Raw genomic sequence first — 20,319 nt, 5'->3', positions numbered from 1 at the left:
AGGGCTGAAATAGTCAGGTCAGGTGGCGGGCTGCCCATCATTCAGTTTCTCACCTGGCACGAGGGAGCCATGACTCTGACAATCCCAACTAGGACCTGTTGTCAGAAGCTGCTCTTGAGTTACTGTGCTAGGAACACCCTGAGCAAAGGCTATCTCCTTTGGCTTGACTAGGAACTGTTGATAAATATGACCAGCTTTCTGGCTTTGAGTCTGTGCTCTCATAGACAAGCATTTGACAGCTGTCAATGTTCATGAATGTGGAATGCATGAGACCAGTGCCATGCAAGAAGAACTGAGAAGTTTTTGTTTCTATGTTGGGTTTTACAAACCTTTGTTTATTGGGGAAATGTGGCAGGATCACAACTGAAACATTATGATGCCGATTCTGTCAAATGACTCACCACAGTGCACAATTCTCAGACCCCGCTAAGATTCTGCATTACATGGTCCAAATGAAAGAACCCCAAGATGACATGTATGTTACAAGTAACACTGTAATACAGAGTATAAGAGTTCAGAATGTATATGTGGTTCACAACCAACAATCCTCACTCTTGAGCCTACACATGCCTTGGTTTCAATATCTTTGTGGTAGCAGACAAAGCTCAATTAGCAACCTGAAACAAAATAATGTGAACCAAACTGTCAAGGAGCTGAAAGAAGATTTGATTGGACTTTCTAGACTCATGGTAAAATGCAAACATAGGAAAGAATCGATTCAGGTTACCCATGCTGGCATAAGAGTGTTGTTTCATAACAGTCAACACAAAGGAAGTACAACATTTATGGGATGGCGCAGAAATGTCTTCCATTTGCATTATTGTGGAATAACACTACAAACAAATCTCAGAAAAGACTCTTCAGCATCAGTGACATGCTGCTGAGTGAGCCGCAATCTTCCTGTAACATGACAAAGGACATGAAAATGTCACCATAAAGTCCACCAGAAAGACATCCATTGAGGGTAAATCAACGTGCTCATCCTCATCAAGACAGATATCTCAAAAGTTTGAGTAAAGACGTGCATGAGCAAAATGAAGATAGATGGAATTCAACTCCATACTAGCCAGACCAAGGCCAGGAGGCTGTCAAAAAGAAGAATTTTCCCGGTCTGAACATCCAGAATATTGCAGAACAAAGAATCTATTCAAATCAAAAACAAATTTCCTGGTCCAGAAATCCAGAATGTTGCAAGGAGGAAGGTAATTGTTTCAATGGAACAACCATCAGCCATAATGGGCATTCAGGGCAGTAATGCTCCTCCAGCGAAGGGAATGGACTAACTGCCAGGTATTAGGATATACTCAGCAATGGACCCCTGAGAGATCAAAGTTCCTTCAATGAAGAAATGATAACAAAGAATTAGAATCAGGTCAACAATCCTTAAGTCAATGTCCTAGCAAATCAAAGGAAATGTATTCTGGAAGAATTGTGTAGCCTCCAGATAATCTGCATTTGTGAAGTCACAGATTTCAAGGCAAGATGGGGTATTGGGAAATATGTAAGCAGTTTTCATATATCAGCACGTATGTACATTAACTAGTGGGGCAAAGCTTGGGTGAAGATTGTGTAAGATGTTTCTCAGAATTAGCCAATTGCTTTTTCTGTTAAGTGCAGCCTTCATATGGGCTACACTTCCAACAGCTCATGGTATTACCTGCTCTTTAAGGATAGTAAGTATGCTCCTTACTTTGTCTTCTGCAACTGCCCGATCTCTTCTACCTTCTTTAAAATGAAGAATAGTGGAAGGCCTATTTAAAATTTCATAGCTGTTGCTCTGTCTTTCTGAATGTGTTGAATTCCAGAACATCTCTAGTTCAGGAACTCGAAGGACTTTGGTAACTACATCAATGAAACATGCTGAAAGAGAATTGCAGATAAAATCACAGCTAAACTGCAAAATATGAAGCTTCAGGGTTCCTAATCTCGCTGTAGACCAAATCATAAAATGATGGCAGCATTATACGGCCTCAGGCCCTGCTACATCTCCATTTACCAGCTTAAATCTGGAGACATTTGATAACTGGCATTAATGACAGAAAGATCACATTCTCTTGTTTTGTTTTTCCCAAAGGCTATGTCAATGATGCACAAAAGTCTGAATAAATGCCATCCAAAAGAATGTGGAAATCCTAGTGTGGTAGAAGTAATTTGTGCCGCATAGATATTTGGTCACATGCTAAAAAAAGGCATCACAACATTGTATCAGCAGACAACTCCAGAACACTCTGAGCTATTATTTTATTTAACTCCCATGATGCAGGAAACAGGGATCAGATGGGTTCTGGATCTCAAACTCGACAGAAACAACCATTGATCTGGCATTTTTATGAAGATGTCTCCATGGAGACAATCTGCTGTCCAATTAAGGGTGTCATGTGGTCTTGATCAGAGGTCTTCCAGCTGAAGAGGAGCAGTAAGCTGAAGTAAACAATACCCTTGGATTACCATTGAACTGGACCAACCATATAAACACGATGTCTACAAGGCCAAGTCAGATTCTGTATCAAGTAGCTCATCTCCTCAAAGTCTGTCCCTCAAAGTCTGTCCACCAAGTACAAAACACAAATCGGAAGTATGATAAAAAATGCTCCATGTGCCTGGATAGGTGCAGATCTAACACCCTACAATATTCACTTCCTTCATCACCAACGCACAGCATACCATCTCCAAGATGCACAGTAACAATTCAACAAGGCTCCTTAGGGACCCCCCTTCCAAACCAACAATCTCTTTCCGAAATACACACAAGACAAGGTACCAATATGAAATGTTACCAATAACTTCAAAAATCGCAGCTGTATTTTGAGCAAATACACAAATAATTGTTCATTGTTTTTACAACATCAAATAACCTTTATCAAGAAAGCAGTTTTATAGTTTTCATTTGGCATGATAATATCAAAGGTTAGGGTAGACTTTTGGCAAACCTGCATTATCAACATTAGCATGTTAATAATTTTTTTAACGAATTATAGAAATGATACAAAGTGTTCTTTATACCGTAAATGACATAACAAATTTGAATGGGAGCCGTCATTAATGCAATTCATCTTGTGTGAGAACCTCAACAGCTCAACAAAATCTGTTACGTAGCCCTCAAGACCGAATTATTGTCCACCCTTGCATTAACACAAGATCTTGCATTTGTTCTCAAGGAAATGTTACATAATTCCTTGCTACTGAATGAAAGATCAGGTGAGTTTTCCTAAGCTGTCCCGACCAATAATGACCCCTCGATCAGCACCATTACAACAGGCTATGTCATTGTCACATGGCTATGTGTTTGAAAAGCAGTGTGAAAATTGCTGTCATGTTTCCTACATTACATCTACACTTCTAAAGTAGTTAACTGGCTGTAGGCATTTTGAGGCATCTTAAGGTCGGCAAAAGTGCAACATGTTATACAAGTTCAAGTACTATCTTTTAAAAACTATTGTTTAGAGGACCTATATTTGGGACAAGCCTCAGAAAATAATTTTTAGTATGCATAAAATAGTTTGGAAATAGTAACTGTCAAATGTATTAAAATGTGCTGTCAGCTGCCCTTAAATACATGACAATATTTCTGAAGATGTACTTTCAGTTCTCCTGTGAGCATTTCCATAGCAACAGTGTATTTCCATTCCAGAGACAATGATGAGTAGAATATTAAAGGAGGTCCTGGTAAATTATCCCTTACATAAGTCAGGAAACTCAATAGAACCAGAAATTTGTACAGTAGAAAATCGAGAACTCAGAGTTACAAGACTGGTTTTTAAACAGGAGAGGTCACAATACATATGTTGCTTTTCAAAAAAAAAAGCAGCACAACAATTGAAAATTAGATGACAAGTGAATTCTTGCTGCTGGTCACTATCAATTGCCTTTGCTGTCAATTTAAAGTTCTACCCAAGCACTTCAATATATTTTCAACCAGAAAATGAGACGCAAGAAATTAGGTTCCAATCATCGTACCCACAAGCAACATCTTCCTGCCCATTGTGATTGAGCTCCTTTTCTGTTTTAAACAGGCATAGAGACCATGAATTACACTGTTACATTCTAGAAGTGATGGTTTGTACCTGTCATTACAGTGCAGTGCTCACCAAGTTGTAGTGTGACAGGTCACATCATTTAAACATCTGAGGGCAAAAAAGCATAAAACAAAAAGAGGATTATATGGTAATCTATCAGTCAGAAAGTGGTGCATTCCATCATGGATGTGAGCACCTTACCTGAGGTAGCAACTGAGTGTAGTCTGGATGGTGTGCAGCACTATCAAAGGTGGTGATAATGGGAACTGCAGATGCTGGAGAATCCAAGATAATAAAATGAGGCTGGATGAACACAGCAGGCCCAGCAGCATCTCAGGAGCACAAAAGCTGACGTTTCGGGCCTAGACCCTTCATCTGATGAAGGGTCTAGGCCTGAAACGTCAGCTTTTGTGCTCCTGAGATGCTGCTGGGCCTGCTGTGTTAATCCAGCCTCACATTTTACTATCAAAGGTGGTACCTGCCCTCTCAGGTGAATGTGAAAGATCTCATTGTGTTGTTTTGTAGAAGAACAGGAAGTTCTTTTCAGTATTCCGGACAAAAATTATGCCTTAGGCAACATCATAAAAATAGGTTACCTGTCATTATCTCAGTGCTAATTGCGGAGCCTCGTTCTGCAGAAATATATGCTACATTTCTGAAATTACAACAATGACAACACTTCCACAGCACTCATGCGATTCAGATGCACTTTAGGTCTTTCTAAGCTGATGAAAAGTAGTGTATAAATGCAGATGTTTCTTCCTTACACAGCTTTCGACACAATAAAACTAAACAAAGATGCATGGGTAAAACTATTACTAAATGGGTAAAACTATTACTGTTACTTGAACACCCAGATTCCAAGATTATTCCCTGTTGGATTGTAACAATGTTAAAAAGGTGTAATGATATTTTGCAGGCAAAAAATTGAGTCAGCACTTGATCACATCAGAATCTGTTCCATTTTTGATTTAGCACAGTTTCCTGCCAGTCAACTGGATTTAAATAGATATAAATAATAAGGGGTGGTGCAGAGTGATTGATATCCTGCGATTTGAACTGCCATTGGATCAAGTGCAATGTACATTTGGTTAAATCTATGAAAAGTGACTCATTCTGCTCACTGTTATTCTGGAGATGGAACAGCACATTGGTTTTAAAGTGACACTGTCTTCAAAGAAGGGAACTTGGCAAAAACTGTTTTTTCGGCTGAGACAAAAAGAATCATCATTTTCAGTACTTTGACATGAAATGTAAACAACATGATGTGTTTTGACATGGTTTATATTATTCTCTTGTCATTTGCAGTCACAAGATGCTTGTGACTCAATGATTTCATGAAGAAAGCTTTGAAACAAAGCAAAGGCAGCAATTTACTTAAGTATTGAGATTTACTGCAGTTGAATAACACAGTTTTATATCTGCTCTATTCTTATTTGGTGCAGCAATGGCGACACGGGTGGTTCAGTGGTTAGCACTGCTGCCTCATAGCACCAGGGAACCAGGTTCGACTCCACCCTTGGGTGACGATCTGGGTGGAGTCTGCACGATCTCCACTGTGGCTGCATGTGTTTCCTTGGGGTGCTCTGGTTTCCTCCCACAGTCCAAAGATGTGCAAGTTAGGTGGATTGACATACTAAATTGCCCATAGTGTCCAGGGATCTGCAGGCTAGGTGGGTTAGCTATGGGAAATGTAGGATTACAGAGATGGAATACGTTTGGATGGAATGTTCATCAGAGGGTCAATGTGGACTCAATGGGCCAAATGGCCTGCTTCCACAATGTAGGGACTCTACAATTCAAAAGTGGATTGAAGCCCCACTTCAAAGACTTGAGCACATGATCTGAGCAGGCACTTCAGTGCAGAACCAAATGTGCGCCACAAGAAGTGCCATCTTTGAATCAACATTAAACTAAGACTATGGCTGTTGTCACAACAAAATTTAATATTTCATTGTTGTATGCAATCAAAGTCTTTTTATGCATGAGGTTAGATTGCTTCCTTTCCTAAGAGTAATTTGTTCCAACTGAAATGATTCTAGCAACATGATTTCTGTGAGCTTAAAATAAAGAGTCTTATGTATTCTTACAAACTTCACCTGAAGGATTGAAAATGTGATGCCTTGCACACATGCACCACACAAATAAGTACAGGATGCATTTAAAGAAAAAGAATGCGATTCCAATGCAAAATCCTTTTTTTCTCTTACATAGCAGGCTTGCAGTTTTTTAGATGCATTTGTTTTTTTTAACCAGATTGTAAGTCTGGTAAAGTGGAATACTCTCAGTAAGCTGAGTGTCTTTTTGCAATTGAATTGCCAGGAGGTGGGCTCTGCAGAGAAGATGAAGTTGGAAAAATTTGGGAAGGCATTCTTTTTAATACTTACAAGGTAGATTATATTTTGTCTTGGTTGCACATTGTCATTTACACAATAATTCTGCAAGTTTATTATTGCCTACTTACATTTTCTTGTCATCTTTTTCACAATTAAGTCATGAAGGAACTGTATACCCTCACTCACAAGGTGTTCTGGAACATGATGTGCAGGGTTACCTCAGCTCTCAGAGCAGAACCCTAACTATCCAAAATCAATTGCACGGAGAGCAGGCCTGTGGACGTTAGATCATGTCCGAGCAGTCCAGGGATTCCAAAATCTCATTTCCATGAAGGCAACTGTCATTCAAATTGCCAGCAGCCTCCAGGAACTGTGCTTGCATGAGTCAGGGCTTGACCCCAATTCCAGGTTCCATGGGATTTGCGATTCTCCAGTAAATTCGACCATTCTTACAACAATGAGAAGGTAACCTTTGCTGGTGAAAATTGGGGCCTTTGTGTTTATTGAATATGGTGATTTTTTTTCCTGCCTCTGTAGCAAATCTGTCCATATTCAGTTGTGAAAAAACCTAATTAATCTTTGAAAATCAAATAGTACTGTGACCACTTTAGAAAGGATATACATCTCCCAGATGAACATCTGAATTAGCAGGAAGTCTTCTGTCAGCATAACTTTGTGAAACATTAAGGTCCTTCTAAACAGTCTGCTATGCATTTTGAAGCAAATTAGATATCAGATAACTTAACACCAGTGCTGCTTGCAGAATTGATACTGCAAAGCTGCTCCTCTTGAGCTAGAAGTACCATAAAAAAAATTGTTTAAAATGTATTTACCTTATTTGGCAGTGCCTGCAAATTGCATTGCAGATATGCAACTGGCATGTTATGTGGTTATAAAAATGGACAGATTCATTCTTCAGTGTTTGAGATTCTATGGCAACAGCAGCTACTGGATGGTCCCATTTCGTTGTTAACAAGGCAAGCTAGGAGTCAGAATTGAAAGCTACTAAGTGTAATTTATAACTTATGAGCTTGTGATCTGACATTGTTGGAACAGTAAATGTTGAGATTTGACAGTAATTCACAAAACAATGAGTTTGGCATGATTCGTACATCATATGAGGTCGATTTTAGTCTATATGAAGATATTAAACCGGCAATAAGATAAAATAAAAATCAGCAGCACAAGTAGGCTATATATCCCCTCAAGCCTTTGCCATTCAGTAACATACTGGATGAAATTTGATATCTGGTCCACTTTCCACCAACTCCCCATCCCCCTCGATTCCATTATCTAGTAATCTTGGCCTTGAATAAACTCATCAATTGAGGAATACTACTCTCTGGGCAATGTTCTATCTAAGCCATGGAAAGTTATTGTGCTTGTACATTCTGCCCAATTTAAGATACTGTGTGAACAGTTGTGTAAAAGCATTTGCAATTTTGTCCACTTAAATGTAATTATTGCACAATAAGTACACAAAAAAATGAGTGCATTACCTCATGAATACAGAATTTCACAGATTCACAACCGAGCAAAGAAAGGTTTTCACATATCAGAAGTCCTAAAGGCCAGCCCCTTATCTCGAGACTCTGGGCCTAGTCCAGATTCTCCACTTTAGGGGAATTACTAAAATATGTTACATTTTAATGAAAGGATGTCTCATTTTTTTCTAATCAACATATCAGTATCTTAGTATCGCCCACGATTTTAACTTGCAAATATCGTGAGACATGTAACATGGGTTGTAATTTTGCCATCAATCAACACTATTCAAAATATCAAGATCTAACTCTCTGAGTGAATACAGCCTATCATAGGTATAAAATATTTCTTCTAAAACATATTCCATTCTTCATACAATAACCTAGACATAAATATCCTTTATAAAACCTAGAAAGATTAATATCCATGTTTTAATCCATCAGGGTGACACATGACTGAATTGATGTTTTACCAAGGAAGTGTAGTCAAAACATACTTGCATATTTATAGGGAAGGGCATCAGTTACATACTTCTTATTGACATCACCAGGAAAGAACAGACACAAAAATAACAATGATAATTCTATATAATTTGTATACTGCAGTCAACAACTCTGGAACCAATGCGAGCCCACTCTAATTTTTAATCAAAAACTAACATCTTGTTTTAGTGGTGTCATTCTCACCTCTAAGCCAGAGGATCATCTACAATGAAAGGGTGAATAGACAGTTTAGAGTAGTGTTTGTTACATGAGAACTAGACGGGCATGATTCTTAGATAACAAGTTGTGGAGCTGGATGAACACAGCAGGCCAAGCAGCATCTTCGAAGCAGGAATCTTGCTAATTTCATCGATACTTGTTAATTGTAATGGTACTGTTGAATTCAATAAAAGTTTTAATCACAGCAAAGTGTTTGACATCGGTGAAATCAGGCATTACAAGAAAGACAGGAATAAGGTTTTTTATTCAGGCAACAGAAGACAATTTGGGAAGACACTAACCAACTAACAGCTCATCGTGCACTCAAATAGCAAATCTGCAATAGAAGTGGATTGCATGTGAAGTTTTTCAGAGCCTGTCACAATGGAATTGAAAGATTAATTCTGTTTTTTTCTCCACAGATGCTGCCAGATGTGTTTATGCAGCACTCCTGTTTTTACGTCTATTCTTATCATTTTTAAGCATCACTAATATTACAAATATCATGATTGCTGTCGATACTCTCTGAGGTTAAGTGACCTGGTCACTGTGATAAGCAGTCCCGATTATGTCAGGTTCAGGAGTTTGAACAGTCTGCCTGACATCTACCTCTCAACACTGTAAATCACCTGAACTGAATATTATAAAATTTGACATAAGGCTGAATATTTATGATGATTTTTCAATGAGATAAGGTCCAATATGAATTGCTTTCCAAATACAAGAAACAAGGAAGCATACAAAGTGACAATTTCAATCAAAATTCACTTGATTTAGTTACAAGTAATGATTTGAAATTAAGAAAAATAATAAATCCCTGCACTAACTTGTCCATAATGTGTTTGAGCCAGATCGCTGCATCTGATTTATATTGAGCTTGAAATAAACACATTTTCCCTGATCAGGCTGGCTTCCCTTTCGAGACTGAAGTGGACCATGATCACAGTTTTTTTGTTTATTTTCGCCATTTATTATGTGGTCAGTTATATGCTTGTAGATGCAGCAAACAATAAAGATTATCCAATGAGAGATCATTTCCAAGGACCCCATCCTTGGTTCATATCAATAACTTTTCCAGGGATAATAGTGAGTGCTTGCAGAAACTCCGAAACCATATATTGAGTAATCCCAGGACAAATAACACTTAAAACTCCTCTTTGTCATTTCTTCCGACCTTGCCATGAATGAGACATTCAGTTATATAATGCATTTCACAATCTGAGATTGTGTCAAATAAGTTGTTTTGTAATGCAATCATTATTGATCATGTAGGAAATGTGAAGCCATTTGGGCACAGCAAATCTTCATAAACAGCAATGCAATTACAAAACATTTTGAAATGATGTGAGCTAAGGGATAAACTTTGGTTAAGACAACCTGACTTTCACTGCTTATCTGCTGTGAGAGGATCTTTTATGATTAACACAGCGCCTCAGTTTAACGTCTTATCCAACTAAAGGACTCTGTCTTGCAACAATGTGGCAATGCCTCAATAATGTCATGCCGTATTAGCCCAGATTTTGTGCTTAAGATTATAGATTTGGCCTTAAAGCCACACATAAAGCAATTTGCTCAGAGGCATGAGTGCTGCCAGTTGAGCTTTATCTATCGTCAAAGCATTGTAAGGAGAAAAGGGACACAGGGAGAAAACAGGGAACCAGTAAATCTGATGTTGGTAGTTGGGAAGATGTGAGAGTCCATTATCAAGGATTTTATTGCAGAGCAATCAGAAAACAGTGGTAGAATCAGACAGAGGCAGTATGGATTTACAAAAGAGATATCATGCTTGCCAAATCTACTTGAATTCTTCAAAGTTGTAACTAATAGAGCTGATCAGTGGAGACAATGGTTGTAATTTTTTGGATTTTCGGAAGGCTTTCAATGAAGTCCCATACTAGAGATTAATGGGTAAAATTAAGGTGCACGGGATTGGGGATAGAGCATTGAGGGGGATAGAAAATGGGTTAGAAAACAGGAAACAAACCGGAGGAATAAATGGTATCAGAGATAATGGGAACTGCAGATGCTGGAGATTCCAAGATAATAAAATGTGAGGCTGGATGAACACAGCAGGCCAAGCAGCATCTCAGGAGCACAAAAGCTGACGTTTCGGGCCTAGACCCTTCATCAGAGAGGGGGATGGGGGGAGGGAACTGGAATAAATAGGGAGAGAGGGGGAGGCGGACCGAAGATGGAGAGTAAAGAAGATAGGTGGAGAGAGTGTAGGTGGGGAGGTAGGGAGGGGATAGGTCAGTCCAGGGAAGACGGACAGGTCAAGGAGGTGGGATGAGGTTAGTAGGTAGCTGGGGGTGTGGCTTGGGGTGGGAGGAAGGGATGGGTGAGAGGAAGAACCGGTTAGGGAGGCAGAGACAGGTTGGACTGGTTTTGGGATGCAGTGGGTGGGGGGGGAAGAGCTGGGCTGGTTGTGTGGTGCAGTGGGGGGAGGGGATGAACTGGGCTGGTTTAGGGATGCAGTAGGGGAAGGGGAGATTTTGAAACTGGTGAAGTCCACATTGATACCATATGGCTGCAGGGTTCCCAGGCGGAATATGAGTTGCTGTTCCTGCAACCTTCGGGTGGCATCATTGTGGCAGTGCAGGAGGCCCATGATGGACATGATGGACATGTCATCAAGAGAATGGGAGGGGGAGTGGAAATGGTTTGCGACTGGGAGGTGCAGTTGTTTGTTGCGAACTGAGCGGAGGTGTTCTGCAAAGCGGTCCCCAAGCCTCCGCTTGGTTTCCCCAATGTAGAGGAAGCCGCACCGGGTACAGTGGATGCAGTGTACCACATTGGCAGATGTGCAGGTGAACCTCTGCTTAATGTGGAATGTGAGTTGTGAGGTAGACGCAGAGATGTTGTAAGGTGATTTGAAGATGCTGAGTAAGTGGGCAATTACATGTCAGTTACAGTATAATGTGAATAAAATGTAAGGATATCCATTTTTGTGGCAAAAGTAGGAAGGCAGAGTATTATCTGAATGGCTGTAAACTGAGAGGGAATGCCCAAAGAGACTCTAATGTCCAAGTGCACCAGCTGCTGAAGGTAAGTGCGCAAGTACAACAGGCAGTAGAGAAGATAAACTGAACGTTGGCATTTTTAGCAAGAGGAATTGTGTGTACAGGAGCAAGGATGTCTTGCTGCACTAATACTGGGAATTGGTGAGGTGACACCTGGAATATTTTGTGCAGTTCTGGTCTCCTTAACTGAGGAAGAATGAACATGATCTCAAGGGAGTGTAATGAAAACATACCAGACTGAATTGTGGCACAATAGGTTTGCTAAATAAAGAGAGATTGTGTCAGTTAGGATAGTAACCACTGGAATTTAGAAGATTGGGTGGGGTGGGAGTAATCTATAAAATTCTAACAGGACTGAACAGGTACGATGCAGGAAGGATGTTGCGAGTGATGGGGGAGTCCAGAACCAGGGATCATTATATAAGGGTAGGGGGTAAATCTTTTTGAAGTCAGATGAGGAGAAATTCTTCCCCCGAAAGTAGTGAGCCTGTGGAATTCACCAACAGAGAAAATGGCTGAGGCCAAAATGTTACATGTTTTCAAGGAGGAGGTAAACATAGTGAAAGGGAATCAATGGATATCATGGGGTGGGAGGCAGGATTAAGATATTGAGCCCAGTGATCAGCCATAATCCTGATTATATTGAATGGCAGAGCAATTTTGAGGGGTTGAATGACTTGTTCCCTTCTATTTTTCTATGAATTTTAAACCTATCTGAACTCACTTCAGTTTAAACACATGTAAATCTGAACCATTTCCTTTCTGCAAAAAGCAGAGAGCTTCATTTACATCGTAAAATCTGGAGTGAAATATCTTGCACGCTGTTTACAGACATTTGTATTTGAAGAATGCCCATTAACAATCATACTCCCGTAAAATGGGTGCTGAGGTTGCTAGGTAATAGCAACTACAAGGAAGTAAATTGAAAGGTCACAGTAGTGTTAGGTTGATTGTGGTCATTTTTGGGTGTTCTTGCTCATTATTTTTCACCACTGCTATTTAAGTTCTCACAAGCCTTGATGCTGGATGTTGTTTTCCACTAGCACTGTTATTTGCACCTATCGGCAGGAACAATAATTGAGAGGTGACAGCCCTATATCTGCACCAGTTGCCCTTGATAATAACCATCTGGTCTCTGAACGCCAACACCAAAGAAAAACAAACCTCACTTGTCCAGAAGACAAACTTACTCTTATTTCCAATGGAAACAGAACTAGTGAACCAAATGATACAATATAACTATATGAATATCTGACTTTAAGAGATATTTCCTCCAAAAAGCTTCAAAACCAGTCTTTGCTACTGTCAGTAGTGATACGTTAAGGATAGCATTTCAAGATGATCAATTGCTGACATAAATTGATTAGCAGTATACACTAAGATTCCAGAACCACATATGAGGACAATGTTGCGCCCACCTGGCAATAACTGCAGAAGCTACTTTAAGCCAAACTTACAGATGGACCATCCAACAGCAATTCTTGCAGCGACTATACAGCATATGTTTGACAAAACAAGGACAGTTCTACTCAAATGCAATTTGAACCCTGTTATAATTTCCATCCAGGCATCTTGCAATGCTTATTTAGTGGAATTGTACTGTTATATAGGAACAGAACCACCCTCCTTGCACTCATGCAGCATCACCTGAACATGAGCAATCATAAAAACTGGGAAAAGAGTTGGACTGTATTATGAAATGGCTGCAGTCTCGAGATTGCACGTTGGATTTCCAGAGCCTTCACGTTTTTCATCTCTTCCCTTTCAAGATCTGTGGACAGATTGAAATGCTTTCCTAAAGCCAGAGGTGTTGTCATTTCCCAATCCAAGGTTTCTTATTGACCACCACATGCTTTACGTTTCACTCGTATGACATTTGCTATTTCTGCCACAGGTGTGTTGTTTGCATATGTCCCAGTGCACTAAAATGACATACAATTGTGAAGATCACCACTGAAAAATAGTGCCCGTAACTGTCTTTGGGTAAAGCTATTTGGTATAAATTGCAACCAATTTGGAAAATTGATACTGCCATTTCCTTTGCAATTCTTCTGTGAATTCTATTAATTTGAAGGATTATTTTCTTAATGCAGAACTGTACAGCAGAACGCAGATTTTCTAAAACATACAAAGTTATTAAATTTTTCAGGTATTGATTTTTGACAAACTTAGTGTCGTAACGGTTTCTCAGTCAATACGAATGCCTCAGCTCTGAAAGCATGGAGCGCATAGCGACTGTTATTAGACCTCAAAACTGAATAACACCACCCAATCAAGTTTATGGTGTATAATCATTTACAACTGATTCTATCAGTAAGCAGTTTCAAGGTGACAGCAAGAACTTAAGACTTCACTATATTCTCAGTTAGATAACAAAAGAGCAAATTTTGAAAGCACATGGGAAATTAATCAGCATTGAAGGAAGACTGATTAACTTTCATGTCATGTTGAAAGGCCTTATCAGAAACACAAACCTATCTTGTCTCATGTAGATTCTAAGCCAACAATCTGTTATTTTGCAACATTTATTGCTTTCCTTAATCACATATTTCAAATCTTCAGGATTTGTGAGGGCTTTTTTAAAATCTCGATGTAAATGTATTTCCTTCCTTCCAGGAATCCATCGAGGTTTCTTTGTACAAACAAGCAAATATTTTTCTATTCTTTCATGTATTGCAATACAAAACAATATTTTGGTCATGAACCATATGTTCTGCAGACTGGTGGACAGATCCCAATAGTAACAAATACTGATAATACCCAGGTCTTCATGTGCCCAGTGAGTAAACTGTACTTCACATTTGTTTAATTCTACTTCAGGAACTTAAGTGTTGGAAAGTTGCAGACAGAGATTTTCCATAGAATTGCATATGTTCAGTGCTCAGAGAATTCCAAAGCAGATTCAAATGATTCACAATAACTGAAAACTTGATTAGTCGATTTATTTTTCATATCCTTCCTGCCTAAGAAATACCATGCAACGTGTATTTTTCATTGTTATTTTAAAATATCCATAAGTTGTGAATTTGCCGTTTTACGAAGTCACTTAATATAATTTGAGAGACAAAGTTGATCCCTACAGTGAAACCCATTACATCGAAATGCAGGGGAAAAGCTGGCGTTGGAAGGTATCTTCTCATTTGCGTGATCAAACCTGAAGAATTTCTGACAGATTATAATTAACAGTAAACTAAAGATCATCCAGCAAAGGCGCGTGCAGTGACATTTCTTTAAAACGAGTGCCTGTTTGTAGGGTGTACACCAGCGGAGAGAATGTTTGTATGTTGTTGAGAGAGGAGGGGTAATGAGAATTATCCACAGACACACAGTGCCATTGCTTAATGCGAGCCCAAACTCCCTCGCACCCAACAATTAAAGTGTCAGGAATATCTGCTGGTTTACATCAAAATAAATGCCAGACTCAGAAACATCAGCCGAATTAAAACTGACATTTGCTCATGTACCCATCAGACACAAATACGACCATCTGAGCATTATTCAACACCGGAGCATATCAAACAAGTAGCTTTGGCGACGCTAAAAATGAATTCAACTTTTTTTCGACCAGGGCATCAGCGATAAAGGACAGTTGATTTATCGTTCTGTTCCCCCCCCCCCCCCACCCCCCACGTAATATTCAGCACACTGGAAAAAAAAGATTCAATATTCTCCCACAGTTGGGAAGACATCGAAGTGTTACTGTTAATAAGCCATCAAACACCGGCTTCAAGACTTCTAAAGATCGAAATTGGCCACTAGTAAAATGTAATGAAATCATTCTCCAATTTTCCACCAAGCTATAATTCTTTTCCCACTTACACACCCTTTTCACTGCATCTCTATTATCCCCGAAGCTCGACAACCTATCTGCCTGTAACCATTACACTAAGACAGCGTTAGTCATAGGGAGTAAAAATGCTGCTGCTCCTAAAAATGATGCATCGTGTCTTCACGGCTGTCCCTGTTGTGGCTGTACATCCAATCGAGCGGATTCCACGGGACGGGGAGCTTGCAGTCGCTAATGAGCAGTGGACAATATTCAGAGGATGTATGAGGCACGCTTACCTTGACAGCTTTGCGATCTTCACAAAGCTAAACACATCCATGCATGCAGAAAGCTCTTGTGTCCTCACTCCAGCTCCATAATGTATCCTTATTCAAATCGACTGGGGCTACATGGAGAGGAACGGCTTCCCTTTCCTCCTGCTCCGAGATTCACGGGTCCATCCACTCCGGCTTGAGGTAACATTGGCTCTCCCTGAGAGATCCGGCGTTCAGTGCTCACATTCCCCCGCCACCAATTGGCATGCTCCCACTGACCCCTCTTAGCCCCTCAGTCAAATGGCAAGCCACTGGGAGTGGGAGTCTCCGAGGCAGGCAGCAACTCCGAGGATGCACGCAAAATCACTCCTGCTGCTTGCTTGTCTCCTCTCGGGTTTGCTCCAATCACAGCCAACACTTGATGACAAATTAAAGCAAAATCTTTTTTTTGGAGGGGGAAGGGGTGTAGGGGGAGGCAAACGCCGCAGAAGAAGCAAAATAAAACCTAGTGCTCGAAAGGAAAACAGCTCGCTTTAGACAGGTGCGCTATCATTCTGACTCCGACCTGTACAGGCTCTCGCCTGTTAAAATGCACGGGAACATGATGCTCGCTTAAGTTCTTCCCTCACTTCAGCGACTGTTTCCCGTCTGCAAAACTACATATTTCCCACTACACTTAACCCTCGAGAGTTGTTGTGGAAACTGCATATGAATAGATCCTGCTGCTTGGTGAGCACAAGTCAGAATATTTCTCTGCGAGTACACAATGGCAATTTGACCTTTACAATTTAATTGACAGATTCATGAGTTCCGAGAAAAATAACGAAACATTGCAACAAAAGGATAGTTAAAGAAAACACGGTGATAAAGATTTAATTAAACATCAATCTTGCCTAGACAGAAACCTAGTTATCTTTCTATAAAACTAATTCTCAAGGTAACTTCATACAAAAGGGTACACAGTGCACCGGAAGGTTCAAATCTTTATTTACGTTAAACAGAAGCAGCTTACAATTGTTTTATATTAAACATTGCTAAATTCAAATCCTTTCTTCATTTTAAAAACTTGGTTGAAATGACCAGTCACTGTCAAAAGTTTTGTTTTCTTCATTACCCGGGCTGACACCTGTTCTAAGTTTCTAAAAGTTGTTATCTCACAAACAGAGGATTTAAGATACCTCAGAATTCTCAAAGACTGGCATACCATCTCAATGTATATTAAATATGTTGCTGCAATTAAAGGATGCCAAATGTCTGCAAGATCGTAAGTGTGTGATGAACAAAGAAAAGGAGCCAATATGAGCCCCTCCAGCTAACTTCTATCCAATAAGATCATGGCTGATCCATGTTTTTTTTTCAAATTTTACATTCCCTGATAAATTTTGATTCCCTTGACTAACAAGAATCTGTCTACCTCCACCTTGATTTTATTCAACAAGCCCACCTCCATTCTCCTCAGATGCCAAGAATTCCAAAGCCACACAACCCTGAGAGAAAAGGAATCTCTCCGCAGCCTTATCCAAAAAGGGTGCCCCCAATTTTAAAACTGCCTCACAAAAGGTCACATTCTTTCCATTGGCCACTTGTCTACACCATTCGGGATTCTATACACTTCATTCATATCACCCCTCACTCTTTCAAACTCCAATAGAAACAAGTCCAGTCACTGCCCAACCTATTCTCAATCCACTCATTCCATCATTCAAGCTAATAATTTTTCCCTGAACTGCCTCCAATGCAGTTGCTTCCCTGCCTAATTAAGGTTAGCAATACTGCACGTCACCAATACCCTGTGCAACTAAAGCACAACATCCTCACTATTACGTTCAATTCCTCTCATAACAAAGGATAGCATCAGCCTTCTTGACTGCATGCTGTTCCCACATACCATTGACTCATACACAAGAACACCCAAGTTCCTCTGAGCCTTGGAATTCTGCAATCATTCTCCATTTAATTGTTTATATTTTAACTGTTCTTGCCAAAATGAACTTAATATTTGCCCTCATTATACTGCATCACCAGATTTTTGTACACTTACTCATCCTACCTATATCCAACCACAACCTCACGTCTTCTTCACAACATACTTCCCAACTATCATATGGTGATCTTTGTATTTAGCTACTATGCCATTGCTCCCATCATTGATACAGGTTTTAAAAAGTTGAGGGCCCAGCACAAACACTTGTGGGACTATACTGATCATATTCTACTGATGGGTCAAAGGTCCATTTATATAAACTCTCTGGTTTAATAAGGCCATTAGATGCAGAAGCAGGCAATAGACCCATTGAGTCTGTTTCATTATTCAGTGAGATTATGGCTGACCCGACCATTTTCAGCCAGGATCGCAGCCAATTCTGCAAGCGTCTGATCTTCTACAAAGCTACTATATTAATTCCTATGAGCATTTATATTCCACAAGTACAATATTCCTCCAATCACAGGAACACCACTTGGGATTACATATCATTCTCCAGTTAGACGAAGTTTGGGATAGAAATGGAGTTGCAGTTCTCCGAGAAAATACATTACAGAGACCAGAATTAACCCACATGGGAAAGCTAGGTTCCTTTCCCTCCACTGTACAACTCCCTGTATAGTCAGAAACTCAACCTTTTATTTTTGCTCCTGAAATGAATCAGTCAGTGACCAATTAATGTCAATGCACATTCCTCCAGGATTGGAGGCCAGACTGTCAAAACTGGAAAAATTAATGGGAGTAATTTTCAGTGAACATGCCTGGCTTCCTGATTTTTCATTGACCTTCCTATGTTAGTCCTTATTGTGTGGGTTACATTAAGAATTCATCAATTAGCCGCTGCACTACTGATGCAGGACCTCTGCCAGGATTTTTTTACATGTGTAAACAACCGTGCCTGCCACTGAACATGTCTGTGCTTTAACCTGAGATTGCTGCCAATTTACAACAGATAGAATTACTCTGGATCATTAACTATGGCCAGTTATTTTTGGATCAACTGATGTTTGGGCAACCACATATTAAAACTCACCTGGAAGTCTGCTTCCAGTTTCTCTCAAGTTGTGTGGTGAATACACACACTTTGTAATTTTATTGGGACCAATTTGATACATTAGTCCATTCATCATGAATCATCCACATTGCTCTTCTGGCTGAAGGTAGATGCAAAGTTCTTCAGCCTTGTTCCACAGTTGAGGAGTAGAGCCTTATCCTCTGTTACTTAGAAAATTGCCCATCCCTGTTCACACCTAGTTGTGGGAGAACTGCAAATTTTAAATCTGACCATTTGGATGACTTACGTCTGCTTCTGTTCATTGGCAAATAAGTAATTCTGTTTCAGATTCCCACCAGGTTTATACTTTGTTTTCAGGTATGCCTGGTGCTATTTCTGACAAGGCCTCAATCAGTCTTTTTTGAACCAGAGTTAATCCTCAATTTGATGGTAACAGTAGATTAAGGAATATGCTGGGCCATGGAATTGTGATTGAACTCTGCTGATGGCTCATCACGTTTCACAGATGTACTGCTTTGAACTGTCAAGATCTGTTGAAAGTCTGTCCCAGTTAGCATGGCACAACACAATGAAGAGTATCCAAAATGTGAAGATGGGCTTTATGCCCAGACAGATTGCATGATGGGCGTCATACCAATTCTATCAATGGCCCATGCATCTGAAACAGTTTTAGCCATGTTAATGAGGCCAGGTAGGATTTTTCTTTCTCCTTGTTAATTCACCTACCACTTGCTGTAAATGCAGTCTAGCTTCTATGACCTTCAGAACTCAAAGCCTAGTCAATAGTGGAGCCACTAAGTTAAGGATCAGACCAAAACCTCCTTCTAACTATTCAGAAGGTAGTTAAGACCCTAGCTTTTTCTTATTTTAAAGGTAAATGTAAGGTGTTCATTCCAGATGCAATTTGATTGGTTAAACCACCAGATTTAAAATAGAACACCCTTTATTCATGCACTATAGTAAAAATACACGAGAGAGGACGAATTGGATCAACAACTCTCCTAGAAAATTTAACAGAACAGTAGATACAGTAACTATTAATAATTACCTGTTCCATTATAGTAATACCCCATAAACACACCCTTAACAAAATGCAAATTCAGAAGACAGATTGTCTCACATTCAATCCTATCAGCAAGAAAGAGCTACATGCAGCAGCGCCCCAGAGAGAGACGTCTTTTCCTTCCACAATTTCAGTTCACACCTACTAAATAAAGCAAAACCTGCAAAATCCTGGGCATGTATGTCTCGACGGCGTGTACTTCTATTGTTCCAACTTTTGGAGAACACCCAACGCTTCACAAATTGTTTAACGCCACTGACTGCTTAACACCTATTCCTGCAACTTCTGTCTAAAAGAAACCAGGACAAAACACACCTCTTAAAGCCACAAGCAGAGTACATTCTGGAGCATGCCCAGTCTCAGTGCTTCTTTCCAAATTGTATTCAACATGAAAAAGTACTGGTTCACCAGCTGACAGGGGTTAGTCAGTGGTTATCAGCAGGATGTTACCTTGCCCATATTTGACTTGATGCTGTGAGATTCATGGTGTTTGGCTACTTGCTGACACTAGTTCAGAACATACACAGATTTGGCTGTGGTTGAGTCTGGGGCTTGGTATTTCAACGATTGTCAGTGATTCAATGCACATCTCAGATTGTTGCTTTAAGTCAATTGTGGTAATGCTCTGTTGAACTTGGCACAAGCCTGAGGTGGATTT

The 20,319-nt window shown here is 39.9% G+C and overlaps 1 protein-coding gene across 4 annotated transcripts in view; it reads right to left on the bottom strand.

The window, feature by feature from the left end:
* frmpd4 (FERM and PDZ domain containing 4) overlaps window positions 1-16,170 on the bottom strand; it is a 586,853-nt gene extending 570,683 nt beyond the window's left edge. For all 4 annotated transcript variants that reach the window (XM_048541183.2, XM_048541176.2, XM_048541178.2 and 1 more), the window contains exon 1: window positions 15,624-16,170. In XM_048541183.2, coding sequence (XP_048397140.1) covers window positions 15,624-15,664 — 41 coding nt within the window. In that variant the 5' untranslated portion in view covers window positions 15,665-16,170. The remainder of the gene's footprint in view (window positions 1-15,623) is intronic.
* Between the last annotated feature and the right edge of the window lie 4,149 nt (window positions 16,171-20,319).

This window comes from Stegostoma tigrinum, chromosome 12 (assembly GCF_030684315.1).
Source record: "Stegostoma tigrinum isolate sSteTig4 chromosome 12, sSteTig4.hap1, whole genome shotgun sequence".
NCBI classification, from domain to species: Eukaryota; Metazoa; Chordata; class Chondrichthyes; order Orectolobiformes; family Stegostomatidae; genus Stegostoma; species Stegostoma tigrinum.
This window is presented reverse-complemented; position numbering and strand designations above follow the sequence as displayed.